Genomic DNA, 22,562 nt, shown 5'->3' with positions numbered 1-22,562 from the left:
TGTGTGGATGGGTCCCCATCAGCTTTGCACATCTGGACCCTGCAAAGTTTCCCCCATTCTTTACAAACTGCTCAAACTCTGTCAGATCGCATGGGGACCCATTTCAAGTCCAGCCACATTCTCAATTGGATTGCAGTCTGGACTCTGACTTGCTCACTGCAGGACATTAATTTGTTTTTGGTCATTCCTGTAACTGGAAAACAAATCTTCCCACACCGCACCCCCCCCCCCCAAGTCAGTTGTCATGCACACTGCATTAGGTTTGCCTCCAGGGTTTGTTTTACCCGCTACCTTCAAGTTTTCCAGGACCTGCTGCAGTGAAGCTTCACTGTAGGGATGCTGTGTTTTTGAGTGGTGGTTGGCTTACACCCAGCAGTGTTTAGTCTGATGGCCAAAAGCTCAATTTTGGTTTCATGCCAGAGAACATTCCAGCTGCCTTCTAGCTGAAATGTCACTTTTTCCTAAGAGTGGCTTTCTCTTTGCCACTCCTATAAAGAGACTGGAACACCCAGGTGACATATGTGCAGTCTCTCCCATCTCAGCCGCTAAGCTTGTAACTCCAAGGTTGTCATTGGACTTCTCATGGCCTCTCGCTAGTCCCCCTCCTTACATGGTCACTCAGTTTTTGAGGTCTGCTTGCTTGACTCAGATTTACAGCTGCACCATATTCTTTCCATTTCTTGAAGGTACTCCAAGGGATATTCAGTGATTGGAAATTTTCTTGTCTCCATCTTGTGCTGTTCAGAGTTGTTTGGTGTTCTTTTGTCTTCATGGTGTAGTTTTTGCCAGGATACTGACTCCAGCAGTTGCACCTTCCAGATACAGGTGTATTGTTACTACAATCAATTGAAACACCTTGACTGTGCAGGTGATTTTCATTTAACTAATTATGACTTCTAAAACCAATCGACGATACCAGTGTCTTGGTGTCATATTAAAGAGGGTGAATACTTATGCAATCAATTATTGTTTTGTATTTGTAATTTTTTTTGTAGAGATCAGTTTTTATTTGGACATGTCTTTTCTGTTGATCAGTGTCAAAAAAGCCAAATTAAATCCACTGATTCAATGTTGTAAAACAAAACAAACTTCTTGGGGGGGGGGGAGGAGAGGTGAATACTTTTGCATGGACAGATAGTGACTCTTAAATCTGCATTGATTAATAAATTTCACATTACATGCTGGTGATAATAAACCTGATTCTGATTTGCCTAACTTCAGCCATTTTTCTCCCAACTCAGTGTAGTGAAATGAATTCTAGTCAGCCAAGTAGCGAGCTTGGAGTTTCAAACCAAACATCTATTGGAGTAACCCATAAACACACCACTTCAGCAATGCCCCCTAGCAGTGGGAGATCAGTTACAGCAGCATTGGGGGGGAGAATAAACAGTTAATGTTTCAGGCTGAGAGCCTTCACGGTGGGGAGGAATAAAAGTAATAGGTGAAACCAGCTGGGTGGGGGAGGGGGTAAAGGAGAAGCTGAGAGGATGAAGGAATCTGATGGCAAGGGGATTGTGGGAGAAGAGGGAAGGGGGGCACTAGAGCAATGTAGTGAGAAGAGGTAAATCAGAATGGAAAGGGGAGGGTGGGGAAGAGAAATTACTGGAAGTTGAGAAATTGGAGGTATATGATGTTCTAACAGCAGAGGCTGCCAGTAGCATATTAAAACCTAATTTATACCACCATAACCAGGACATAAATTCAGAATAATACTGGGAAATGTATTAAAAAGAGGAATTACTGAGAAGACTTGGCCAGGCAATGTATTAAAGGAAATAGTCAATGTATCCTGTGGAAGACTGGTTGTCTGAACTGGGATAAGTAGGACACTGGAAATATTTGTAAGAGGGAAGGGCTGCTGTTGACACTAAACATTGCTCAACAAAAGAAATAGGAGCCGGAGTAGGCCATCTGCCCCATTGAGCCGACCTTTCCCCATAACCCTCATTTCTCTTATTCTGCGAAAATCTATCTAAACTGGTGTCACTGAGGTGATAGGTGGGTGCAGAGGGAATGAAGTAAGAAGCTGGGAGGTGAGGGGTGGAGGAAATAAAGTGCTGAGGAGGACAGAATCTAATAGGTGAGAGCTGATGCAGAGGGATGAGTGCTTCACTGAGCAGCCTTCTCTCTGTCCAGTGCAAAAGGCAGGATCTCCTATTTTATTTTGACTTCACATTTGGATGTGTCTGTCTATGGCCACCTTTACTCCAGAATGAGGCACACTCTAGTTGGAGGAACAGCATCTCCACTCACACACCTTCCGCCTCACCTATTGGCCTGTACTCCTTTCCCTCCCCCTCTTTATTCTGGCTGTTTCTCCCTCCCTTTCTAGTCCTGTGTGAGCAATCAGCATAGAGGGGGGTGACTGAGAATCTGGCTGAGCGGTGCCATCACACAATCTTTCATCCAATGTCAGCAAGGTGGAGGAACTGATTACTGACGTCAGGAGGAAGCAGGTGGTCTATGAGCCAGCCCTCAACGGAGATCAGGGGCTGAGAGCGTCAGCAACTTTTAAGTTCCTATGCACTATCATTTCAGAAGATCCGTCCTGGGCCCAGCACGTAAGTGCAATTGTGAAGTAAATATGGCAATGCCTCTACTGCCTTTGAAGTTTGCACAGTTTCAGCATGACGTTAAACCTAACGTAATGGCCGCCAACCCGTCAATCGCGATCGACTGGTTGATCTTTGAGACTTTCCCAGTAGATCCCAAAAGAAATGTGCAAATACTGTTGAGAGATTGTTTCCGGGCTGCCGGGTTTTAGTTCCGTTCTTTCTGCCAGTGCGCAAGCGTGTAGCTCCCCCGCCACGCACTACACAGTGTACCTCAGTGGTCCCCAACCACCGGGCCGCGATGAAACATGACTTGGTGATGTGAGTCAGCTGCACCTTTTCTCATTCCCTGTCACGCCCACTGTTGAACTTGAACACACTGGAGGTCACCAGTCACCTAAACGCAGTAACACCCTCGTGCCAGGGATCACCGGTTGGCCGGCGGGAAGTGCCGTTGCTACCGGACCGGAGCGCGGACAGATGGGCGTCGCCTCTAAACCTGTTCAGTACACCGAATGTTCGTGGGGAACCCGGTGCTAAAATATTCGCAGATAACTTAATTTGGGCTCAGGGTTTCTAAGCAGCAGAGCAGCTACCTCGCTGCGATCGACTGAAAGTCATCCCTCGAGACAAACTTTTGTCGGCCGATAGACCCTACCGACCTACAAGGGGGGTGGGTGCCCTGTTGCACTCCTTGCTTGGTTGGTCACTCTCTCTGGACTGCGACCGCTGTGACCCCAGGACGGGGACCTCCAGCCCTGACCCTGTCCTTTCACCCCACCCACGACCAGCCGCACCTGGCCAAGGAGGCGGGAGTCTGGAGTTCAGGCCTGGAGGCTGTCTAATGAGGCAATGAAGCCCTCAAAACTGCTTCGGTACCTTGAGTCCAAGCATCCTGCACTTAAAGACAAACACATTAAGTTTTCTCAGCGGGAAAAACGTGAGCAAGTGGGACAGAAGCTAAATGCTGAGAGCCACGAAAACGAAATTGCTGAATAGACTGGACATAAGGAACCTGCTTTGAGTATCGCTGTATTCCCATCGTGTTTAACACCCCCACGTCCGCTGGTCCGCAAGAATATCATCAATATTAAACCGGTCCGCCATGCAAAAAAGGGTGGGTACCCCTGGTGTTTATACATTATTTCTACTTCCGGGTTGCAGGGGTTTTTTTTTTTTACTTCCGGTCTTTTCTGCCCCAGTGTGCATGCATGTAACTAATCGATGTGGGGTCGATCTTGCCTTTTACTTCGGTCGAGGTAGGGGATCTTGGGCTTATAAAGGTTGGTGACCACTAATGTAAGGCCTGTGTAGCACCAGTCTTGTCGTGAGTGACCAGTCATCGCACTCTTCAAAGAAAATCAAATTACACGAGATGCTAACAGACCATCAGAAGAATGCAGGTGTCAGAAGGAGGCAGGACTTACACTTCTGTAAATGAGATTTCGTTATAAGGGAAAAATCTGGACAACATATTTACAGGAGCAAGAACAATTCAAAATTCAAACATCCTGTCTAGGTTTCAAATCTTAGGTATCAATTAAAGCCAAATTCCTGTTTAGTTAGAATCAGTGATATTCATTAGAATAACCTTTGTCACTCCAGTTTCTTCAACTCATTAGAACGAGTGTTATTCCCTATTTAAAAATGTACACACTAAACTTTCCTTTTTACTTATCCCTAGTTAGAAAACCAAATATAATTCCTATTTTCAAGTGTTATAGTTAACTTCAGTTTCAGTCCAGGCAGTATATCTTCAAGCTTAAATTCAAATTAAAAAAAAAATATATATACAGTTTAACTCCTTTCACGACAATTCTCCAACATCACAACACTTAAAGTAAATCTCTTCCAGCAACTTATCAAAGTCTTTGCAAGAATAATCAGTTCTTGCAGAAAATCTAATTCGGATTCTTCGAATGACAATAGTTTGTGCATTCAACCGTATTAAATAAAATTATAGACGAACTTCTATAGTGTATTGTCTGGTGCCTCAGAGCCTGGTATGGAAAGCCCTACAAAAAGTAGTAGAAATGGCCCGTTCTCTAACGGGCAAAACGCTCCGCGCAATTGAGCAAATCTGCACAGTCGCAGAAAGCAGCATTGGTTATCAAGGACCTCCCTGTGCTCTCATCTCGCTGCTGCCATTAGGGAGAAGGTACAGGAGCCTCAGCTTCAGGAACCAGCCCATCACTGAAATGTTGAGACAACCTACGGACTCACTTTGAAGGTCTCCTCGTCTCAACGTTTATTTATCGTTATTCTATTTATTTTTATTTATTTTGTATTCGCTCAGCCTGTCTTTTTCACCTTGGTTATTTGACCATTCTGTTGGGTGAAGTCTTTCGTTAATCTATCCTGCTTTTCGGATTTATTGTCTATGCCCGTGAAAGAACGGATCTCTTGACAATAAACTTACTTTGAATTTTGTAGCGTCTGTCCGAAAACCTCGACTGTTTACTCACATCCATAGATGCTGCCTGGTTAATCTGACTCCAGCGAAGGGCTGTTTCTTTCAGAATTGCCAACTGTTGGACTGTATGTTTTAATAATCACATAGCGTCGATGGGGAAGCGACCAAGCAGCGGGTCCGTGTGCTGTGAGCACGCAGGGGAAACCCGAGCGGCTGCAGAGGGAGTGTGTGTCCACACAGACAGCTCCGGAGCTCAAGCTTCCTTATCTGTCAACGGAGAAGGAAAGGAGACATGTACAGGGCGATTATCTGCATGTATTTCCGCCGAGGGGCGGGATTTTGCAGAGCCCGATGAGAGCCGGCGGTGCAGCCGGGGGGAGGAAAAATGGAGAGCGAGTGCGGGCAGAAGCGCCGTCCGGGAGCTGAAGCGGACGGCCCGGAGGGGTCCGGACACTCCTCGTCTTCTCAGTTCACTCGCATCTGCCCCCAGGATTTGCAGTTGCTCACGAAGGTGGGATCTGGAGGCTTCGGCGTAGTTTACAAAGCGCAGCACAAGGTCTGGAGGATTCCAGTGGCTGTCAAGTGCATGAGGCTGGATGTAAGGTAATCCGGGAGCAGGCCGAGTATCACCGGTTTACTGGCACAGAGCAACACCCCAGCTCCCTCTCGAACGGTGAAGGGTGGCTCTCTGGGAGAGAGACGCAGCCCCGGTGGTCTGAGTCTGATCCCCCTTACGGAGCAGGGTAACCGCTGGCTTCCCATTCCCTACAACTGATTGCAGGGAAGAGTAAACGGGACTCCTTGTTAGATCGGTGGGTGTGAACGCTCACTGACCCGGGGTTTCTCTCCATGAATCATTCCAACAAATTCAGTTTCTATTTTGCAGTTCCATTATCTGCCGTTTTTAAAATCTCACTTCCCTGTCCCTGGTGTGTCAAAAGTAACAGATTTAGAAATCCGAAGCAACACACACAAAACGCTGGAGGAACTCAGCAGGCCAGGCAGCATCCATGGAAAAGAGTGAACAGTCGGCGTTTCGGGCCGAGGCCATTCAGCAGGACTGGGACGAAAGAGTAAGGGTGAGAAGGTGGCGCAGAGGAGGAAAAAGTGTAGGCTGTAGATGATAGGTGCACTGGGAGAGGGCGAGGGGATGAAGTAAAGACATGAAAGGCTGGAGAAGGGGGGGATCTGAGAGGAGGGATTAGAAGGCCATTAGAAAGGGGAGGAGGGGTACCGGAGAGAGGTGATTAGCAGGAAAGGAGAAACAGAGATGGGGGAATGGTGGGGGGGGTGGGGGGGGGTTGGTGGTCAGTTACCGGAAGTTCGAGAATTCAATGTTCATGCTGTCAGGTTGGAGACTACCCAAACGGAATATAAACTGTTGCTCCTTCAACCTGAGTGTGGCCTCATCGCGGCAGGAGACGAGGCCGTGGACTAACATGTCAGAATGGGAATGGGAGGTAGAATTGCAATGGGTGACTCCCGGGAGGTCCCGCTGTTATTGGTGGTCTAAGCCTAGCTGAGGATGTCCATCACAGGGCAGCTGGCTTAGTGTCCAGGGCCCAGCTAAACTGCGAGACAAGTAGTCTGCACGTCGGCAGCATTGATCACAGCTCAGAAACATCCGTGCTGGACGACCAGCACCAGTCCGGTCACAGTCTTCTCTGCCTCCACCAGTCCGGTCACAGTCTTCTCGGCCTCCACCAGTCCGGTCACAGTCTTCTCTGTCTCCACCAGTCCGGTCACAGTCTTCTCTGCCTCCACCAGTCCGGTCACAGTCTTCTCTGCCTCCACCAGTCCTGTCACGGTCTTCTCTGCCTCCACCAGTCCGGTCACAGTCTTCTCTGCCTCCACCAGTCCTGTCACAGTCTTCTCGGCCTCCACCAGTCCGGTTACAGTCTTCTCTTCCTCCACCAGTCCTGTCACAGTCTTCTCGGCCTCCACCAGTCCGGTCACAGTCTTCTCTGCCTCCACCAGTCCGGTCAAGGTCTTCTCTGTCTCCACCAGTCCGGTCACAGACTTCTCTGCCTCCACCAGTCCGGTCACAGTCTTCTCTGTCTCCACCAGTCCGGTCACAGTCTTCTCTGCCTCCACCAGTCCGGTCACAGTCTTCTCTGCCTCCACCAGTCCTGTCACGGTCTTCTCTGCCTCCACCAGTCCGGTCACAGTCTTCTCTGCCTCCACCAGTCCTGTCACAGTCTTCTCGGCCTCCACCAGTCCGGTTACAGTCTTCTCTTCCTCCACCAGTCCTGTCACAGTCTTCTCGGCCTCCACCAGTCCGGTCACAGTCTTCTCTGCCTCCACCAGTCCGGTCAAGGTCTTCTCTGTCTCCACCAGTCCGGTCACAGACTTCTCTGCCTCCACCAGTCCGGTCACAGTCTTCTCTGTCTCCACCAGTCCGGTCACAGTCTTCTCTGCCTCCACCAGTCCGGTCACAGTCTTCTCTGCCTCCACCAGTCCTGTCACGGTCTTCTCTGCCTCCACCAGTCCGGTCACAGTCTTCTCTGCCTCCACCAGTCCTGTCACAGTCTTCTCGGCCTCCACCAGTCCGGTTACAGTCTTCTCTTCCTCCACCAGTCCTGTCACAGTCTTCTCGGCCTCCACCAGTCCGGTCACAGTCTTCTCTGCCTCCACCAGTCCGGTCAAGGTCTTCTCTGTCTCCACCAGTCCGGTCACAGACTTCTCTGCCTCCACCAGTCCGGTCACAGTCTTCTCTGTCTCCACCAGTCCGGTCACAGTCTTCTCTGCCTCCACCAGTCCGGTCACAGTCTTCTCTGCCTCCACCAGTCCTGTCACGGTCTTCTCTGCCTCCACCAGTCCGGTCACAGTCTTCTCTGCCTCCACCAGTCCTGTCACAGTCTTCTCGGCCTCCATCAGTCCGGTTACAGTCTTCTCTTCCTCCACCAGTCCTGTCACAGTCTTCTCGGCCTCCACCAGTCCGGTCACAGTCTTCTCTGCCTCCACCAGTCCGGTCAAGGTCTTCTCTGTCTCCACCAGTCCGGTCACAGACTTCTCTGCCTCCACCAGTCCGGTCACAGTCTTCTCTGTCTCCACCAGTCCGGTCACAGTCTTATCTGCCTCCACCAGTCGAGTCACAGTCTTCTCTGTCTCCACCAGTCCGGTCACAGTCTTCTCTGCCTCCACCGGTCCTGTCACAGTTTTCTCTGCCTCCACCAGACCGGTTACAGTCTTCTCTGCCTCCACCAGTCCGGTTACAGTCTTCTCTGCCTCCACCAGTCCGGTTACAGTCTTCTCTGCCTTCACCAGTCCGGTCACAGACTTCTCTGCTTCCACCAATCCGGTCACAGTCTCCTCTGCCTCCACCAATGTTGTTACAGTCTTCTCTGCCTCCACCAGTCATGTCACAGTCTTCTCTGCCTCCACCAGTCCGGTTACAGTCTTCTCGGCCTCCACCAGTCCGGTTACAGTCTTCTCGGCCTCCACCAGTCCGGTCACAGTCTTCTCTGCCTCCAAAAGTCCTGTCACAGTCTTCTCTGCCTCCACCAGTCCTGTCACGGTCTTCTCTGCCTCCACCAGTCCGGTCACAGTCTTCTCTGCCTCCACCAGTCCGGTTACAGTCTTCTCTGCCTCCACCAGTCCGGTCACAGTCTTCTCTGTCTCCACCAGTCCGGTCACAGTCTTCTCTGTCTCCACCAGTCCGGTCACAGTCTTCTCGGACTCCACCAGTCCGGTCACAGTCTTCTCTGCCTCCACCAATCCGGTCACAGTCTTCTCTGCCTTCACCAGTCCGGTCACAGACTTCTCTGCTTCCACCAATCCGGTCACAGTCTCCTCTGCCTCCACCAATGCTGTTACAGTCTTCTCTGCCTCCACCAGTCCTGTCACAGTCTTCTCTGCCTCCACCAATCCGGTTACAGTCATCTCTGCCTCCACCAATCCGGTCACAGTCTTCTCTGTCTCCACCAGTCCGGTCACAGTCTTCTCTGCCTCCACCAATCCGGTCACAGTCTTCTCCACCTCCACCAGTCCGGTCACAGTCTTCTCCGTCTCCAACAGTCCGGTCACAGTCTTCTCTGTCTCCACCAGTCCGGTCACAGTCTTCTCTGCCTCCACCAGTCCTGTCACAGTCTTCTCTGCCTCCACCAATCCGGTCACAGTCTTCTCTGCCTCCACCCGTCCGATCACAGTCTTCACTGTCTCGACCAGTCCGGTCACAGTCTTCTCTGCCTCCACCAGTCCGGTCACAGTCTTCTCTGTCTCCAACAGTCCGGTCACAGTCTTCTCTGTCTCCACCAGTCCTGTCACAGTCTTCTCTGCCTCCACCAATCCGGTCACAGTCTTCTCTGTCTCCAGCAGTCCTGTCACAGTCTTCTCCACCTCCACCGGTCCGGACACAGTCTTCTCCGCCTCCACCAGTCGGGTCACAGTCTTCTCTGCCTCCACTGGTCCGGCCACAGACCTCACTGCTTCCATCGGTCCGGTCACAGTCTTCTCCGCCTCCACCGGTCCGGTCACAGTCTTCTCCGCCTCCACCAGTCGGGTCACAGTCTTCTCTGCCTCCACCAGTCCGGTCACAGTCATCTCTGACTCCACCAGTCCGGTCACAGTCTTCTCCGCCTCCACCAGTCGGGTCACAGTCTTCTCTGTCTCCACCAGTCCGGTCACAGACTTCTCTGCCTCCACCAGTCCTGTCACAGTCTTCTCTGCCTCCACCAGTCCTGTCACAGTCTTCTCTGCCTCCACCAGTCCAGTTACAGTCTTCTCTGTCTCCACCAGTCCGGTCACAGACTTCTCTGCCTCCACCTGTCCTGTCACAGTCTTCTCTGACTCCACCAATCCGGTCACAGTCTTCTCTGCCTCCACCAGTCCTGTCACAGTCTTCTCTGCCTTCACAAGTCCGGTCACAGTCTTCTCTGCCTCCACCAGTCCTGTCACAGTCTTCTCTGCCTCCACCAATCCGGTCACAGTCTTCTCTGCCTCCACCAGTCCGGTCACAGTCTTCTCTGCCTCCACCAATGCTGTTACAGTCTTCTCTGCCTTCACCAGTCCGGACTCAGTCTTCTCTGCCTCCACCAGTCCTGCCACAGTCTTCTCTGCCTCCACCAGTCCTGCCACAGTCTTCTCTGCCTCCACCAGTCCGGTCACAGTCTTCTCTGCCTCCACCAGTCCGGTCACAGTCTTGTCTGCTTCCACCAATCCGGCCACAGTCTTCTCTGCCTCCACCAATGCTGTTACAGTCTTCTCTGCCTCCACCAGTCCTGTCACAGTCTTCTCTGCCTCCACCAATCCGGTTACAGTCATCCCTGCCTCCACCAGTCCGGTCACAGTCTTCTCTGCCTCCACCAGTCCGGTCACAGTCTTCTCTGCCTCCACCAGTCCAGTCACAGTCTTCTCTGCCTCCACCAGTCCGGTCACAGTCTTCTCTGCCTCCACCAGTCCGGTCACAGTCTTCTCTGCCTCCACCGGTCCGGTCACAGTCTTCTCTGCCTCCACCGGTCATGTCACAGTCTTCTCTGCCTGCTCCTGTCCGGTCACAGTCTTCTCTGCCTCCACCAGTCCGGTCACTGTCTTCTCTGCCTCCACCAGTCCGGTCACAGTCTTCTCTGTCTCCACCAGTCCGGTCACGGTCTTCTCTGCCTGCTCCTGTCCGGTCACAGTCTTCTCTGCCTCCACCAGTCCGGTCACTGTCTTCTCTGCCTCCACCAGTCCGGTCACAGTCTTCTCTGTCTCCACCAGTCCGGTCACAGTCTTCTCTGTCTCCACCAGTCCTGTTACAGTCTTCTCTGCGTCCACCAGTCCGGTCACAGTCTTCACCGCCTCCACCAGTCCGGTCACAGTCTTCACCGCCTCCACCAGTCCGGTCACAGTCTTCTCGACCTCCACCAGTCCGGTCACAGTCTTCTCTGACTCCACCAGTCCGGTCACAGTCTTCTCCGCCTCCACCAGTCCGGTCACAGTCTTCTCCGCCTCCACCAGTCCGGTCACAGTCTTCTCCGCCTCCACCAGTCCGGTTACAGTCTTCGCTGCCTCCACCAGTCCGGTCACAGTCTTCTCTGTCTCCACCAGTCCTGTCACAGTCTTCTCTGCCTCCACCAGTCCGGTCACAGTCTTCTCCGCCTCCACCAGTCCGGTTACAGTCTTCGCTGCCTCCACCAGTCCTGCCACAGTCTTCTCTGCCTCCACCAATCCGGTTACAGTCTTCTCTGCCTCCACCAGTCCGGTCACAGTCTTGTCTGCTTCCACCAATCCGGTCACAGACTTCTCTGCCTCCACCCGTCCGATCACAGTCTTCTCTGCCTCCACCAGTCCTGTCACAGTCTTCTCTGCCTCCACCAATCCGGTTACAGTCTTCTCTGCCTCCAACATTCCGGTCACAGTATTCTCTGTCTCCACCAGTCCTGGCACAGTCTTCTCTGCCTCCACCAGTCCAGTCACAGTCTTCTCTGTCTCCAGCAGTCCTGTCACAGTCTTCTCCACCTCCACCGGTCCGGTCACAGTCTTCTCCGCCTCCACCAGTCGGGTCACAGTCTTCTCTGCCTCCACTGGTCCGGCCACAGACCTCTCTGCTTCCATCGGTCCGGTCACAGTCTTCTCCGCCTCCACCTGTCCGGTAACAGTCTTCTCCGCCTCCACCAGTCGGGTCACAGTCTTCTCTGCCTCCACCAGTCCGGTCACAGTCATCTCTGACTCCACCAGTCCGGTCACAGTCTTCTCCGCCTCCACGAGTCGGGTCACAGTCTTATCTGCCTCCACCAGTCAGGTCACAGTCTTCTCTGCCTCCACCAATCCGGTCACAGTCTTCTCTGCCCCCACCAGTCCTGTCACAGTCTTCTCTGCCTCCACCAGTCCTGTCACAGTCTTCTCTGCCTCCACCAGTCCAGTTACAGTCTTCTCTGTCTCCACCAGTCCGGTCACAGTCTTCTCTGCCTCCACCAGTCCTGTCACAGACTTCTCTGACTCCACCAATCCGGTCACAGTCTTCTCTGACTCCACCAATCCGGTCACAGTCTTCTCTGCCTCCACCAGTCCTGGCACAGTATTCTCTGTCTCCACCAGTCCGGTCACAGTCTTCTCTGCCTTCACAAGTCCGGTCACAGTCTTCTCTGCCTCCACCAGTCCTGTCACAGTCTTCTCTGCCTCCAACAATCCGGTCACAGTCTTCTCTGCCTCCACCAGTCCGGTCACAGTCTTCTCTGCCTCCACCAATGCTGTTACAGTCTTCTCTGCCTCCACCGGTCCGGTCACAGTCTTCTCTGTCTCCACCAGTCCTGTTACAGTCTTGTCTGCTTCCACCAATCCGGCCACAGTCTTCTCTGCCTCCACCAATGCTGTTACAGTCTTCTCTGCCTCCACCAGTCCTGTCACAGTCTTCTCTGCCTCCACCAATCCGGTTACAGTCATCTCTGCCCCCACCAGTCCGGTCACAGTCTTCTCTGCCTCCATCAATCCGGTCACAGTCTTCTCTGCCTCCACCAGTCCAGTCACAGTCTTCTCTGCCTCCACCAGTCCGGTCACAGTCTTCTCTGCCTCCACCGGTCCGGTCACAGTCTTCTCTGCCTCCACCGGTCCGGTCACAGTCTTCTCTGTCTCCAACAGTCCGGTCACAGTCTTCTCTGCCTGCTCCTGTCCGGTCACAGTCTTCTCTGCCTCCACCAGTCATGTCACAGTCTTCTCTGCCTCCACCAGTCCGGTCACAGTCTTCTCTGTCTCCAGCAGTCCGGTCACAGTCTTCTCTGCCTCCACCAGTCCTGTCACAGTTTTCTCTGCCTCCACCAGCCCTGTCACAGTCTTCTCTGCCTCCACCAGTCCTGTCACAGTCTTCTCTGTCTCCACCAGTCCTGTCACAGTCTTCTCTGCCTCCACCAGTCCGGTCACAGACTTCTCTGCCTCCACCAGTCCGGTCACAGTCTTCTCTGTCTCCACCAGTCCGGTCACAGTCTTCTCTGCCTCCACCAGTCCGGTCACAGTCTTCTCTGTCTCCACCAGTCCGGTCACAGCCTTCTCTGCCTCCACCAGTCTGGTCACAGTCTTCTCTGCCTCCACCAATGCTGTTACAGTCTTCTCTGCCTCCACCCGTCCGATCACAGTCTTCACTGTCTCGACCAGTCCGGTCACAGTCTTCTCTGCCTCCACCAGACCGGTCACAGTCTTCTCTCACTCCAACATTCCGGTCACAGTATTCTCTGTCTCCACCAGTCCTGGCACAGTCTTCTCTGCCTCCACCAGTCCGGTCACAGTCTTCTCTGCCTCCACCAGTCCGGTCACAGTCTTCTCTGTCTCCAACAGTCCGGTCACAGTCTTCTCTGTCTCCACCAGTCCGGTCACAGTCTTCTCTGCCTCCACCAGTCCTGTCACAGTCTTCTCTGCCTCCACCAATACGGTCACAGTCTTCTCTGTCTCCAGCAGTCCTGTCACAGTCTTCTCCACCTCCACCGGTCCGGTCACAGTCTTCTCCGCCTCCACCAGTCGGGTCACAGTCTTCTCTGCCTCCACTGGTCCGGCCACAGACCTCTCTGCTTCCATCGGTCCGGTCACAGTCTTCTCCGCCTACACCGGTCCGGTCACAGTCTTCTCCGCCTCCACCAGTCGGGTCACAGTCTTCTCTGCCTCCACCAGTCCGGTCACAGTCATCTCTGACTCCACCAGTCCGGTCACAGTCTTCTCCGCCTCCACCAGTCGGGTCACAGTCTTATCTGCCTCCACCAGTCAGGTCACAGTCTTCTCTGTCTCAAACAGTCCGGTCACAGACTTCTCTGCCTCCACAAATCCGGTCACAGTCTTCTCTGCCCCCACCAGTCCTGTCACAGTCTTCTCTGCCTCCACCAGTCCTGTCACAGTCTTCTCTGACTCCACCAATCCGGTCACAGTCTTCTCTGACTCCACCAATCCGGTCACAGTCTTCTCTGGCTCCACCAGTCCTGTCACAGTATTCTCTGTCTCCACCAGTCCGGTCACAGTCTTCTCTGCCTCCACCAGTCCTGTCACAGTCTTCTCTGCCTTCACAAGTCCGGTCACAGTCTTCTCTGCCTCCACCAGTCCTGTCACAGTCTTCTCTGCCTCCACCAATCCGGTCACAGTCTTCTCTGCCTCCACCAATGCTGTTACAGTCTTCTCTGCCTTCACCAGTCCGGACTCAGTCTTCTCAGCCTCCACCAGTCCTGCCACAGTCTTCTCTGCCTCCACCAGTCCGGTCACAGTCTTCTCTGCCTCCACCAGTCCGGTCACAGTCTTGTCTGCTTCCACCAATCCAGTCACAGTCTTCTCTGCCTACACCAGTCCGGTCACAGTCTTCTCTGCCTCCACCAGTCCGGTCACAGTCTTCTCTGCCTCCACCAGTCCGGTCACAGTCTTCTCTGCCTCCACCGGTCCGGTCACAGTCTTCTCTGCCTCCACCAGTCCGGTCACAGTCTTCTCTGCCTCCACCAGTCATGTCACAGTCTTCTCTGCCTGCTCCTGTCCCGTCACAGTCTTCTCTGCCTCCACCAGTCCGGTCACTGTCTTCTCTGCCTCCACCAGTCCGGTCACAGTCTTCTCTGCCTCCACCAGTCCGGTCACTGTCTTCTCTGCCTCCACCAGTCCGGTCACAGTCTTCTCTGTCTCCACCAGTCCGGTCACAGTCTTCTCTGCCTCCACCAGTCCTGTCACAGTTTTCTCTAGCTCCACCAGCCCTGTCACAGTCTTCTCTGCCTCCACCAGTCCTGTCACAGTCTTCTCTGCCTCCACCAGTCCGGTCACAGACTTCTCTGCCTCCACCAGTCCGGTCACAGTCTTCTCTGTCTCCACCAGTCCGTTCACAGTCTTCTCTGCCTCCACCAGTCCGGTCACAGTCTTCTCTGCCTCCACCAGTCCGGTCACAGTCTTCTCTGCCTCCACCAATCCGGTCACAGTCTTCTCTGCCTTCACCAGTCCGGTCAAAGTCTTCTCTGCCTCCACCAGTCCGGTCACAGTCTTCTCTGCTTCCACCAATCTGGTCACAGTCTTCTCCGTCTCCACCAGTCCTGTCACAGTCTTCTCCGCCTCCACCTGTCCGGACACAGTCTTCTCTGCTTCCACCAATCCGGTTACAGTCATCTCTGCCTCCACCAGTCCGGTCACAGTCTTCTCCGCCTCCACCAATCCGGTTACAGTCATCTCTGCCTCAACCAATCCGGTCACAGTCTTCTATGTCTCCGCCAGTACTGTCACAGACCTCTCTGCTTCCACCGCTCCGGTCACAGTCTTCTCCGCCTCCACCAGTCCGGTCACAGTCTTCTCCGTCTCCACCAGTCCTGTCACAGTCTTCTCCGCCTCCACCTGTCCGGACACAGTCTTCTCTGCTTCCACCAATCCGGTTACAGTCATCTCTGCCTCCACCAGTCCGGTCACAGTCTTCTCTGCCTCCACCAATCCGGTTACAGTCATCTCTGCCTCAACCAATCCGGTCACAGTCTTCTATGTCTCCGCCAGTACTGTCACAGACCTCTCTGCTTCCACCGCTCCGGTCACAGTCTTCTCCGCCTCCACCAGTCCGGTCACAGTCTTCTCTGCCTCCAACGGTGCGGTCACAGTCTTGTCTGCTTCCACCAGTCCGGTCACAGTCTTCTCTGCCTCCACCAGTCCTGCCACAGTCTTCTCTGCCTCCACCAGTCCGGTCACAGTCTTCTCTGCCTCCACCAGTCCGGTCACAGTCTTGTCTGCTTCCACCAATCCGGCCACAGTCTTCTCTGCCTCCACCAATGCTGTTACAGTCTTCTCTGCCTCCACCAGTCCTGTCACAGTCTTCTCTGCCTCCACCAATCCGGTTACAGTCATCTCTGCCTCCACCAGTCCGGTCACAGTCTTCTCTGCCTCCATCAGTCCGGTCACAGTCTTCTCTGCCTCCACCAGTCCAGTCACAGTCTTCTCTGCCTCCACCAGTCCGGTCACAGTCTTCTCTGCCTCCACCAGTCCGGTCACAGTCTTCTCTGCCTCCACCGGTCCGGTCACAGTCTTCTCTGCCTCCACCAGTCATGTCACAGTCTTCTCTGCCTGCTCCTGTCCGGTCACAGTCTTCTCTGCCTCCACCAGTCCGGTCACTGTCTTCTCTGCCTCCACCAGTCCGGTCACAGTCTTCTCTGTCTCCACCAGTCCGGTCACAGTCTTCTCTGCCTCCACCAGTCCGGTCACAGTCTTCTCTGCCTCCACCAATGCTGTTACAGACTTCTCTGCCTCCACCCATCCGATCACAGTCTTCACTGTCTCGACCAGTCCGGTCACAGTCTTCTCTGCCTCCACCAGACCGGTCACAGTCTTCTCTGCCTCCAACATTCCGGTCACAGTATTCTCTGTCTCCACCAGTCCTGGCACAGTCTTCTCTGCCTCCACCAGTCCGGTCACAGTCTTCTCTGCCTCCACCAGTCCGGTCACAGTCTTCTCTGTCTCCAACAGTCCGGTCACAGTCTTCTCTGTCTCCACCAGTCCGGTCACAGTCTTCTCTGCCTCCACCAGTCCTGTCACAGTCTTCTCTGCCTCCACCAATCCGGTCACAGTCTTCTCTGTCTCCAGCAGTCCTGTCACAGTCTTCTCCACCTCCACCGGTCCGGTCACAGTCTTCTCCGCCTCCACCAGTCGGGTCACAGTCTTCTCTGCCTCCACTGGTCCGGCCACAGACATCTCTGCTTCCATCGGTCCGGTCACAGTCTTCTCCGCCTACACCGGTCCGGTCACAGTCTTCTCCGCCTCCACCAGTCGGGTCACAGTCTTCTCTGCCTCCACCAGTCCGGTCACAGTCATCTCTGACTCCACCAGTCCAGTCACAGTCTTCTCCGCCTCCACCAGTCGGGTCACAGTCTTATCTGCCTCCACCAGTCAGGTCACAGTCTTCTCTGTCTCAAACAGTCCGGTCGCAGTCTTCTCTGCCCCCACCAGTCCTGTCACAGTCTTCTCTGCCTCCACCAGTCCTGTCACAGTCTTCTCTGCCTCCAACAGTCCGGTCACAGTCTTCTCTGTCTCCACCAGTCCGGTCACAGTCTTCTCTGCCTCCACCAGTCCTGTCACAGTCTTCTCTGACTCCACCAATCCGGTCACAGTCTTCTCTGACTCCACCAATCCGGTCACAGTCTTCTCTGCCTCCACCAGTCCTGTCACAGTATTCTCTGTCTCCACCAGTCCGGTCACAGTCTTCTCTGCCTCCACCAGTCCTGTCACAGTCTTCTCTGCCTTCACAAGTCCGGTCACAGTCTTCTCTGCCTACACCAGTCCTGTCACAGTCTTCTCTGCCTCCACCAATCCGGTCACAGTCTTCTCTGCCTCCACCAATGCTGTTACAGTCTTCTCTGCCTTCACCAGTCCGGACTCAGTCTTCTCTGCCTCCACCAGTCCTGCCACAGTCTTCTCTGCCTCCACCAGTCCGGTCACAGTCTTCTCTGCCTCCACCAGTCCGGTCACAGTCTTGTCTGCTTCCACCAATCCGGCCACAGTCTTCGCTGACTCCACCAATGCTGTTACAGTCTTCTCTGCCTCCACCAGTCCTGTCACAGTCTTCTCTGCCTCCACCAATCCGGTTACAGTCATCTCTGCCTCCACCAGTCCGGTCACAGTCTTCTCTGCCTCCATCAGTCCGGTCACAGTCTTCTCTGCCTCCACCAGTCCGGTCACAGTCTTCTCTGCCTCCACCAGTCCGGTCACAGTCTTCTCAGCCTCCACCAGTCCAGTCACAGTCTTCTCTGCCTCCACCAGTCCGGTCACAGTCTTCTCTGCCTCCACCAGTCCGGTCAAAGTCTTCTCTGCCTCCACCAGTCATGTCACAGTCTTCTCTGCCTGCTCCTGTCCGGTCACAGTCTTCTCTGCCTCCACCAGTCCGGTCACAGTCTTCTCTGTCTCCACCAGTCCGGTCACTGTCTTCTCTGCCTCCACCAGTCCGGTCACAGTCTTCTCTGCCTCCACCAGTCCTGTCACAGTCTTCTCTGCCTCCACCAATCCGGTTACAGTCATCTCTGCCTCCACCAGTCCGGTCACAGTCTTCTCTGCCTCCATCAGTCCGGTCACAGTCTTCTCTGCCTCCACCAGTCCGGTCACAGTCTTCTCAGCCTCCACCAGTGCAGTCACAGTCTTCTCTGCCTCCACCAGTCCGGTCACAGTCTTCTCTGCCTCCACCAGTCCGGTCAAAGTCTTCTCTGCCTCCACCAGTCATGTCACAGTCTTCTCTGCCTGCTCCTGTCCGGTCACAGTCTTCTCTGCCTCCACCAGTCCGGTCACTGTCTTCTCTGTCTCCACCAGTCCGGTCACTGTCTTCTCTGCCTCCACCAGTCCGGTCACAGTCTTCTCTGCCTCCACCAGTCCGGTCACAGTCTTCTCTGCCTCCACCAGTCCGGTCACAGTCTTCTCTGCCTCCACCAATCCGGTCACAGTCTTCTCTGCCTTCACCAGTCCGGTCAAAGTCTTCTCTGCCTCCACCAGTCCAGTTACAGTCTTCTCTGCCTCCACCAATCCGGTTACAGTCATCTCTGCCGCCACCAGTCCGGTCACAGTCTTCTCTGCCTCCACCAATCCGGTTACAGTCATCTCTGCCTCAACCAATTCGGTCACAGTCTTCTATGTCTCCGCCAGTACTGTCACAGACCTCTCTGCTTCCACCGCTCCGGTCACAGTCTTCTCCGCCTCCACCAGTCCGGTCACAGTCTTCTCTGCCTCCAACGGTGCGGTCACAGTCTTGTCTGCTTCCACCAGTCCGGTCACAGTCTTCTCTGCCTCCAACGGTGCGGTCACAGTCTTCTCTGCCTCCAACAGTCCGGTCACAGTCTTCTCTGCCTCCACCAGTCCGGTCACAGACTTCTCTGCTTCCACCGGTCCGGTCACAGTCTTCTCTGCCTCCACCAGTCGGGTCACAGTCTTCTCTGCCTCCACCAATCCGGTCACAGTCTTCGCTGACTCCACCAATCCGGTCACAGTCTTCTCTGCCTCCACCAGTCCTGTCACAGTCTTCGCTGACTCCACCAATCCGGTCACAGTCTTCTCTGCCTCCACCAGTCTTGTCACAGTATTCTCTGTCTCCACCAGTCCGGTCACAGTCTTCTCTGCCTCCACCAGTCCTGTCACAGTCTTCTCTGCCTCCACCAATCCGGTCACAGCCTTCTCTGCCTTCACCAGTCCGGTCACAGTCTTCTCTGCCTCCACCAGTCCGGTCACAGTCTTCTCTGCCTCCACCAGTCCTGTCACAGTCTTCTCTGCCTCCACAAGTCCTGTCACAGTCTTCTCTGCCTCCACCAATCCGGTTACAGTCATCTCTGCCTCCACCAGTCCGGTCACAGTCTTCTCTGCCTCCACCAGTCCGGTCACAGTCTTCTCTGCCTCCACCAGTCCGGTCACAGTCTTCTCTGCTTCCACCAATCCGGTCACAGTCTTCTCCGTCTCCACCAGTCCTGTCACAGTCTTCTCCGCCTCCACCTGTCCGGACACAGTCTACTCTGCCTCCACCAATCCGGTTACAGTCATCTCTGCCTCCACCAATCCGGACACAGTCTTCTCTGCCTCCACCAGTCCGGTCACAGTCTTCTCTGCCTCCACCAGTCCTGTCACAGTCTTCTCTGCCTCCACAAGTCCTGTCACAGTCTTCTCTGCCTCCACCAATCCGGTTACAGTCATCGCTGCCTCCACCAATCCGGTCACAGTCATCTCTGCCTCCACCAATCCGGTCACAGTCTTCTCTGCCTCCACCAGTCCGGTCACAGTCTTCTCTGCCTCCACCAGTCCTGTCACAGTTTTCTCTGCCTCCACCAGCCCTGTCACAGTCTTCTCTGCCTCCACCAGTTCTGTCACAGTCTTCTCTGTCTCCACCAGTCCTGTCACAGTCTTCTGTGCCTCCACCAGTCCGGTCACAGACTTCTCTGCCTCCACCAGTCCGGTCACAGTCTTCTCTGTCTCCACCAGTCCGGTCACAGTCTTCTCTGCCTCCACCAGTCCGGTCACAGTCTTCTCTGCCACCACCAGTCCGGTCACAGTCTTCTCTGTCTCCACCAGTCCGGTCACAGTCTTCTCTGCCTCCACCAGTCCTGCCACAGTCTTCTCTGCCTCCACCAATCCGGTTACAGTCTTCTCTGCCACCACCAGTCCGGTCACAGTCTTCTCTGCCTCCACCAATGCTGTTACAGTCTTCTCTGCCTCCACCAGTCCTGTCACAGGCTTCTCTGCCTCCACAAGTCCTGTAACAGTCTTCTCTGCCTCCACCAATCCGGTTACAGTCATCTCTGCCTCCACCAATCCGGTTACAGTCATCTCTGCCTCCACCAATCCGGTCACAGTCTTCTCTGCCTCCACCAGTCCGGTCACAGTCTTCTCTGCCTCCACCAGTCCAGTCACAGTCTTCTCTGCCTCCACCAGTCCTGTCACAGTTTTCTCTGCCTCCACCAGCCCTGTCACAGTCTTCTCTGCCTCCACCAGTCCTGTCACAGTCTTCTCTGTCTCCACCAGTCCTGTCACAGTCTTCTCTGTCTCCACCAGTCCTGTCACAGTCTTCTCTGCCTCCACCAGTCCGGTCACAGTCTTCTCTGTCTCCACCAGTCCGGTCACAGTCTTCTCTGCCTCCACCAGTCCGGTCACAGTCTTCTCTGTCTCCACCAGTCCGGTCATAGTCTTCTCTGTCTCCACCAGTCCGGTCATAGTCTTCTCTGCCTCCACCAGTCCGGTCACAGTCTTCTCTGTCTCCACCAGTCCGGTCACAGTCTTCTCTGCATCCACCAGTCCGGTCACAGTCTTCTCTGCCTCCACCAGTCCGGTCACAGTCTTCTCTGCCTCCACCAGTCCGGTAACAGTCTTCTCCGCCTCCACCAGTCCGGTAACAGTCTTCTCTGCCTCCACCAATCCGGTCACAGTCTTCTCTGCCTCCACCAGTCCGGTCACAGTCTTCTCCGCCTCCACCAGTCCGGTCACAGTCTTCTCTGCCTCCACCAATCCGGTCACAGTCTTCTCTGCCTTCACCAGTCCGGTCAAAGTCTTCTCTGCCTCCACCAGTCCGGTCACAGTCTTCTCTGCTTCCACCAATCTGGTCACAGTCTTCTCCGTCTCCACCAGTCCTGTCACAGTCTTCTCCGCCTCCACCTGTCCGGACACAGTCTTCTCTGCTTCCACCAATCCGGTTACAGTCATCTCTGCCTCCACCAGTCCGGTCACAGTCTTCTCCGCCTCCACCAATCCGGTTACAGTCATCTCTGCCTCAACCAATCCGGTCACAGTCTTCTATGTCTCCGCCAGTACTGTCACAGACCTCTCTGCTTCCACCGCTCCGGTCACAGTCTTCTCCGCCTCCACCAGTCCGGTCACAGTCTTCTCCGTCTCCACCAGTCCTGTCACAGTCTTCTCCGCCTCCACCTGTCCGGACACAGTCTTCTCTGCTTCCACCAATCCGGTTACAGTCATCTCTGCCTCCACCAGTCCGGTCACAGTCTTCTCTGCCTCCACCAATCCGGTTACAGTCATCTCTGCCTCAACCAATCCGGTCACAGTCTTCTATGTCTCCGCCAGTACTGTCACAGACCTCTCTGCTTCCACCGCTCCGGTCACAGTCTTCTCCGCCTCCACCAGTCCGGTCACAGTCTTCTCCGCCTCCACCAGTCCGGTCACAGTCTTCTCTGTCTCCACCAGTCCGGTCACTGTCTTCTCTGCCTCCACCAGTCCGGTCACAGTCTTCTCTGCCTCCACCAGTCCTGTCACAGTCTTCTCTGCCTCCACCAATCCGGTTACAGTCATCTCTGCCTCCACCAGTCCGGTCACAGTCTTCTCTGCCTCCATCAGTCCGGTCACAGTCTTCTCTGCCTCCACCAGTCCGGTCACAGTCTTCTCAGCCTCCACCAGTCCAGTCACAGTCTTCTCTGCCTCCACCAGTCCGGTCACAGTCTTCTCTGCCTCCACCAGTCCGGTCAAAGTCTTCTCTGCCTCCACCAGTCATGTCACAGTCTTCTCTGCCTGCTCCTGCCCGGTCACAGTCTTCTCTGCCTCCACCAGTTCGGTCACAGTCTTCTCTGTCTCCACCAGTCCGGTCACTGTCTTCTCTGCCTCCACCAGTCCGGTCACAGTCTTCTCTGCCTCCACCAGTCCGGTCACAGTCTTCTCTGCCTCCACCAATCCGGTCACAGTCTTCTCTGCCTTCACCAGTCCGGTCAAAGTCTTCTCTGCCTCCACCAGTCCAGTTACAGTCTTCTCTGCCTCCACCAATCCGGTTACAGTCATCTCTGCCTCCACCAGTCCGGTCACAGTCTTCCCTGCCTCCACCAATCCGGTTACAGTCATCTCTGCCTCAACCAATTCGGTCACAGTCTTCTATGTCTCCGCCAGTACTGTCACAGACCTCTCTGCTTCCACCGCTCCGGTCACAGTCTTCTCCGCCTCCACCAGTCCGGTCACAGTCTTCTCTGCCTCCAACGGTGCGGTCACAGTCTTGTCTGCTTCCACCAGTCCGGTCACAGTCTTCTCTGCCTCCAACGGTGCGGTCACAGTCTTCTCTGCCTCCAACAGTCCGGTCACAGTCTTCTCTGCCTCCACCAGTCCGGTCACAGACTTCTCTGCTTCCACCGGTCCGGTCACAGTCTTCTCTGCCTCCACCAGTCGGGTCACAGTCTTCTCTGCCTCCACCAATCCGGTCACAGTCTTCGCTGACTCCACCAATCCGGTCACAGTCTTCTCTG

The 22,562-nt window shown here is 54.5% G+C and overlaps 1 protein-coding gene across 3 annotated transcripts in view; it reads left to right on the top strand.

Moving 5' to 3' along the window:
• Positions 1–5,102: 5,102 nt before the first annotated feature.
• Positions 5,103–22,562, top strand: part of LOC132406729 (receptor-interacting serine/threonine-protein kinase 1-like) — a 286,607-nt gene continuing 269,147 nt past the window's right edge. Inside the window, exon 1 of one of the 3 annotated variants that reach the window (XM_059992642.1) lies at positions 5,103–5,476. In XM_059992642.1, the coding sequence (XP_059848625.1) occupies positions 5,118–5,476 (359 nt within the window). In that variant the 5' untranslated portion in view covers positions 5,103–5,117. Of the gene's footprint in view, positions 5,569–22,562 lie in introns of all 3 variants that reach the window. The other 2 variants (XM_059992643.1, XM_059992644.1) reach the window with 2 other exon arrangements.

Source organism: Hypanus sabinus, chromosome 17 (assembly GCF_030144855.1).
Source record: "Hypanus sabinus isolate sHypSab1 chromosome 17, sHypSab1.hap1, whole genome shotgun sequence".
Lineage (NCBI taxonomy): Eukaryota > Metazoa > Chordata > Chondrichthyes > Myliobatiformes > Dasyatidae > Hypanus > Hypanus sabinus.
The sequence above is the reverse complement of the archived record's forward strand: the minus strand, read 5'-3'. Positions and strand labels throughout refer to the sequence as shown.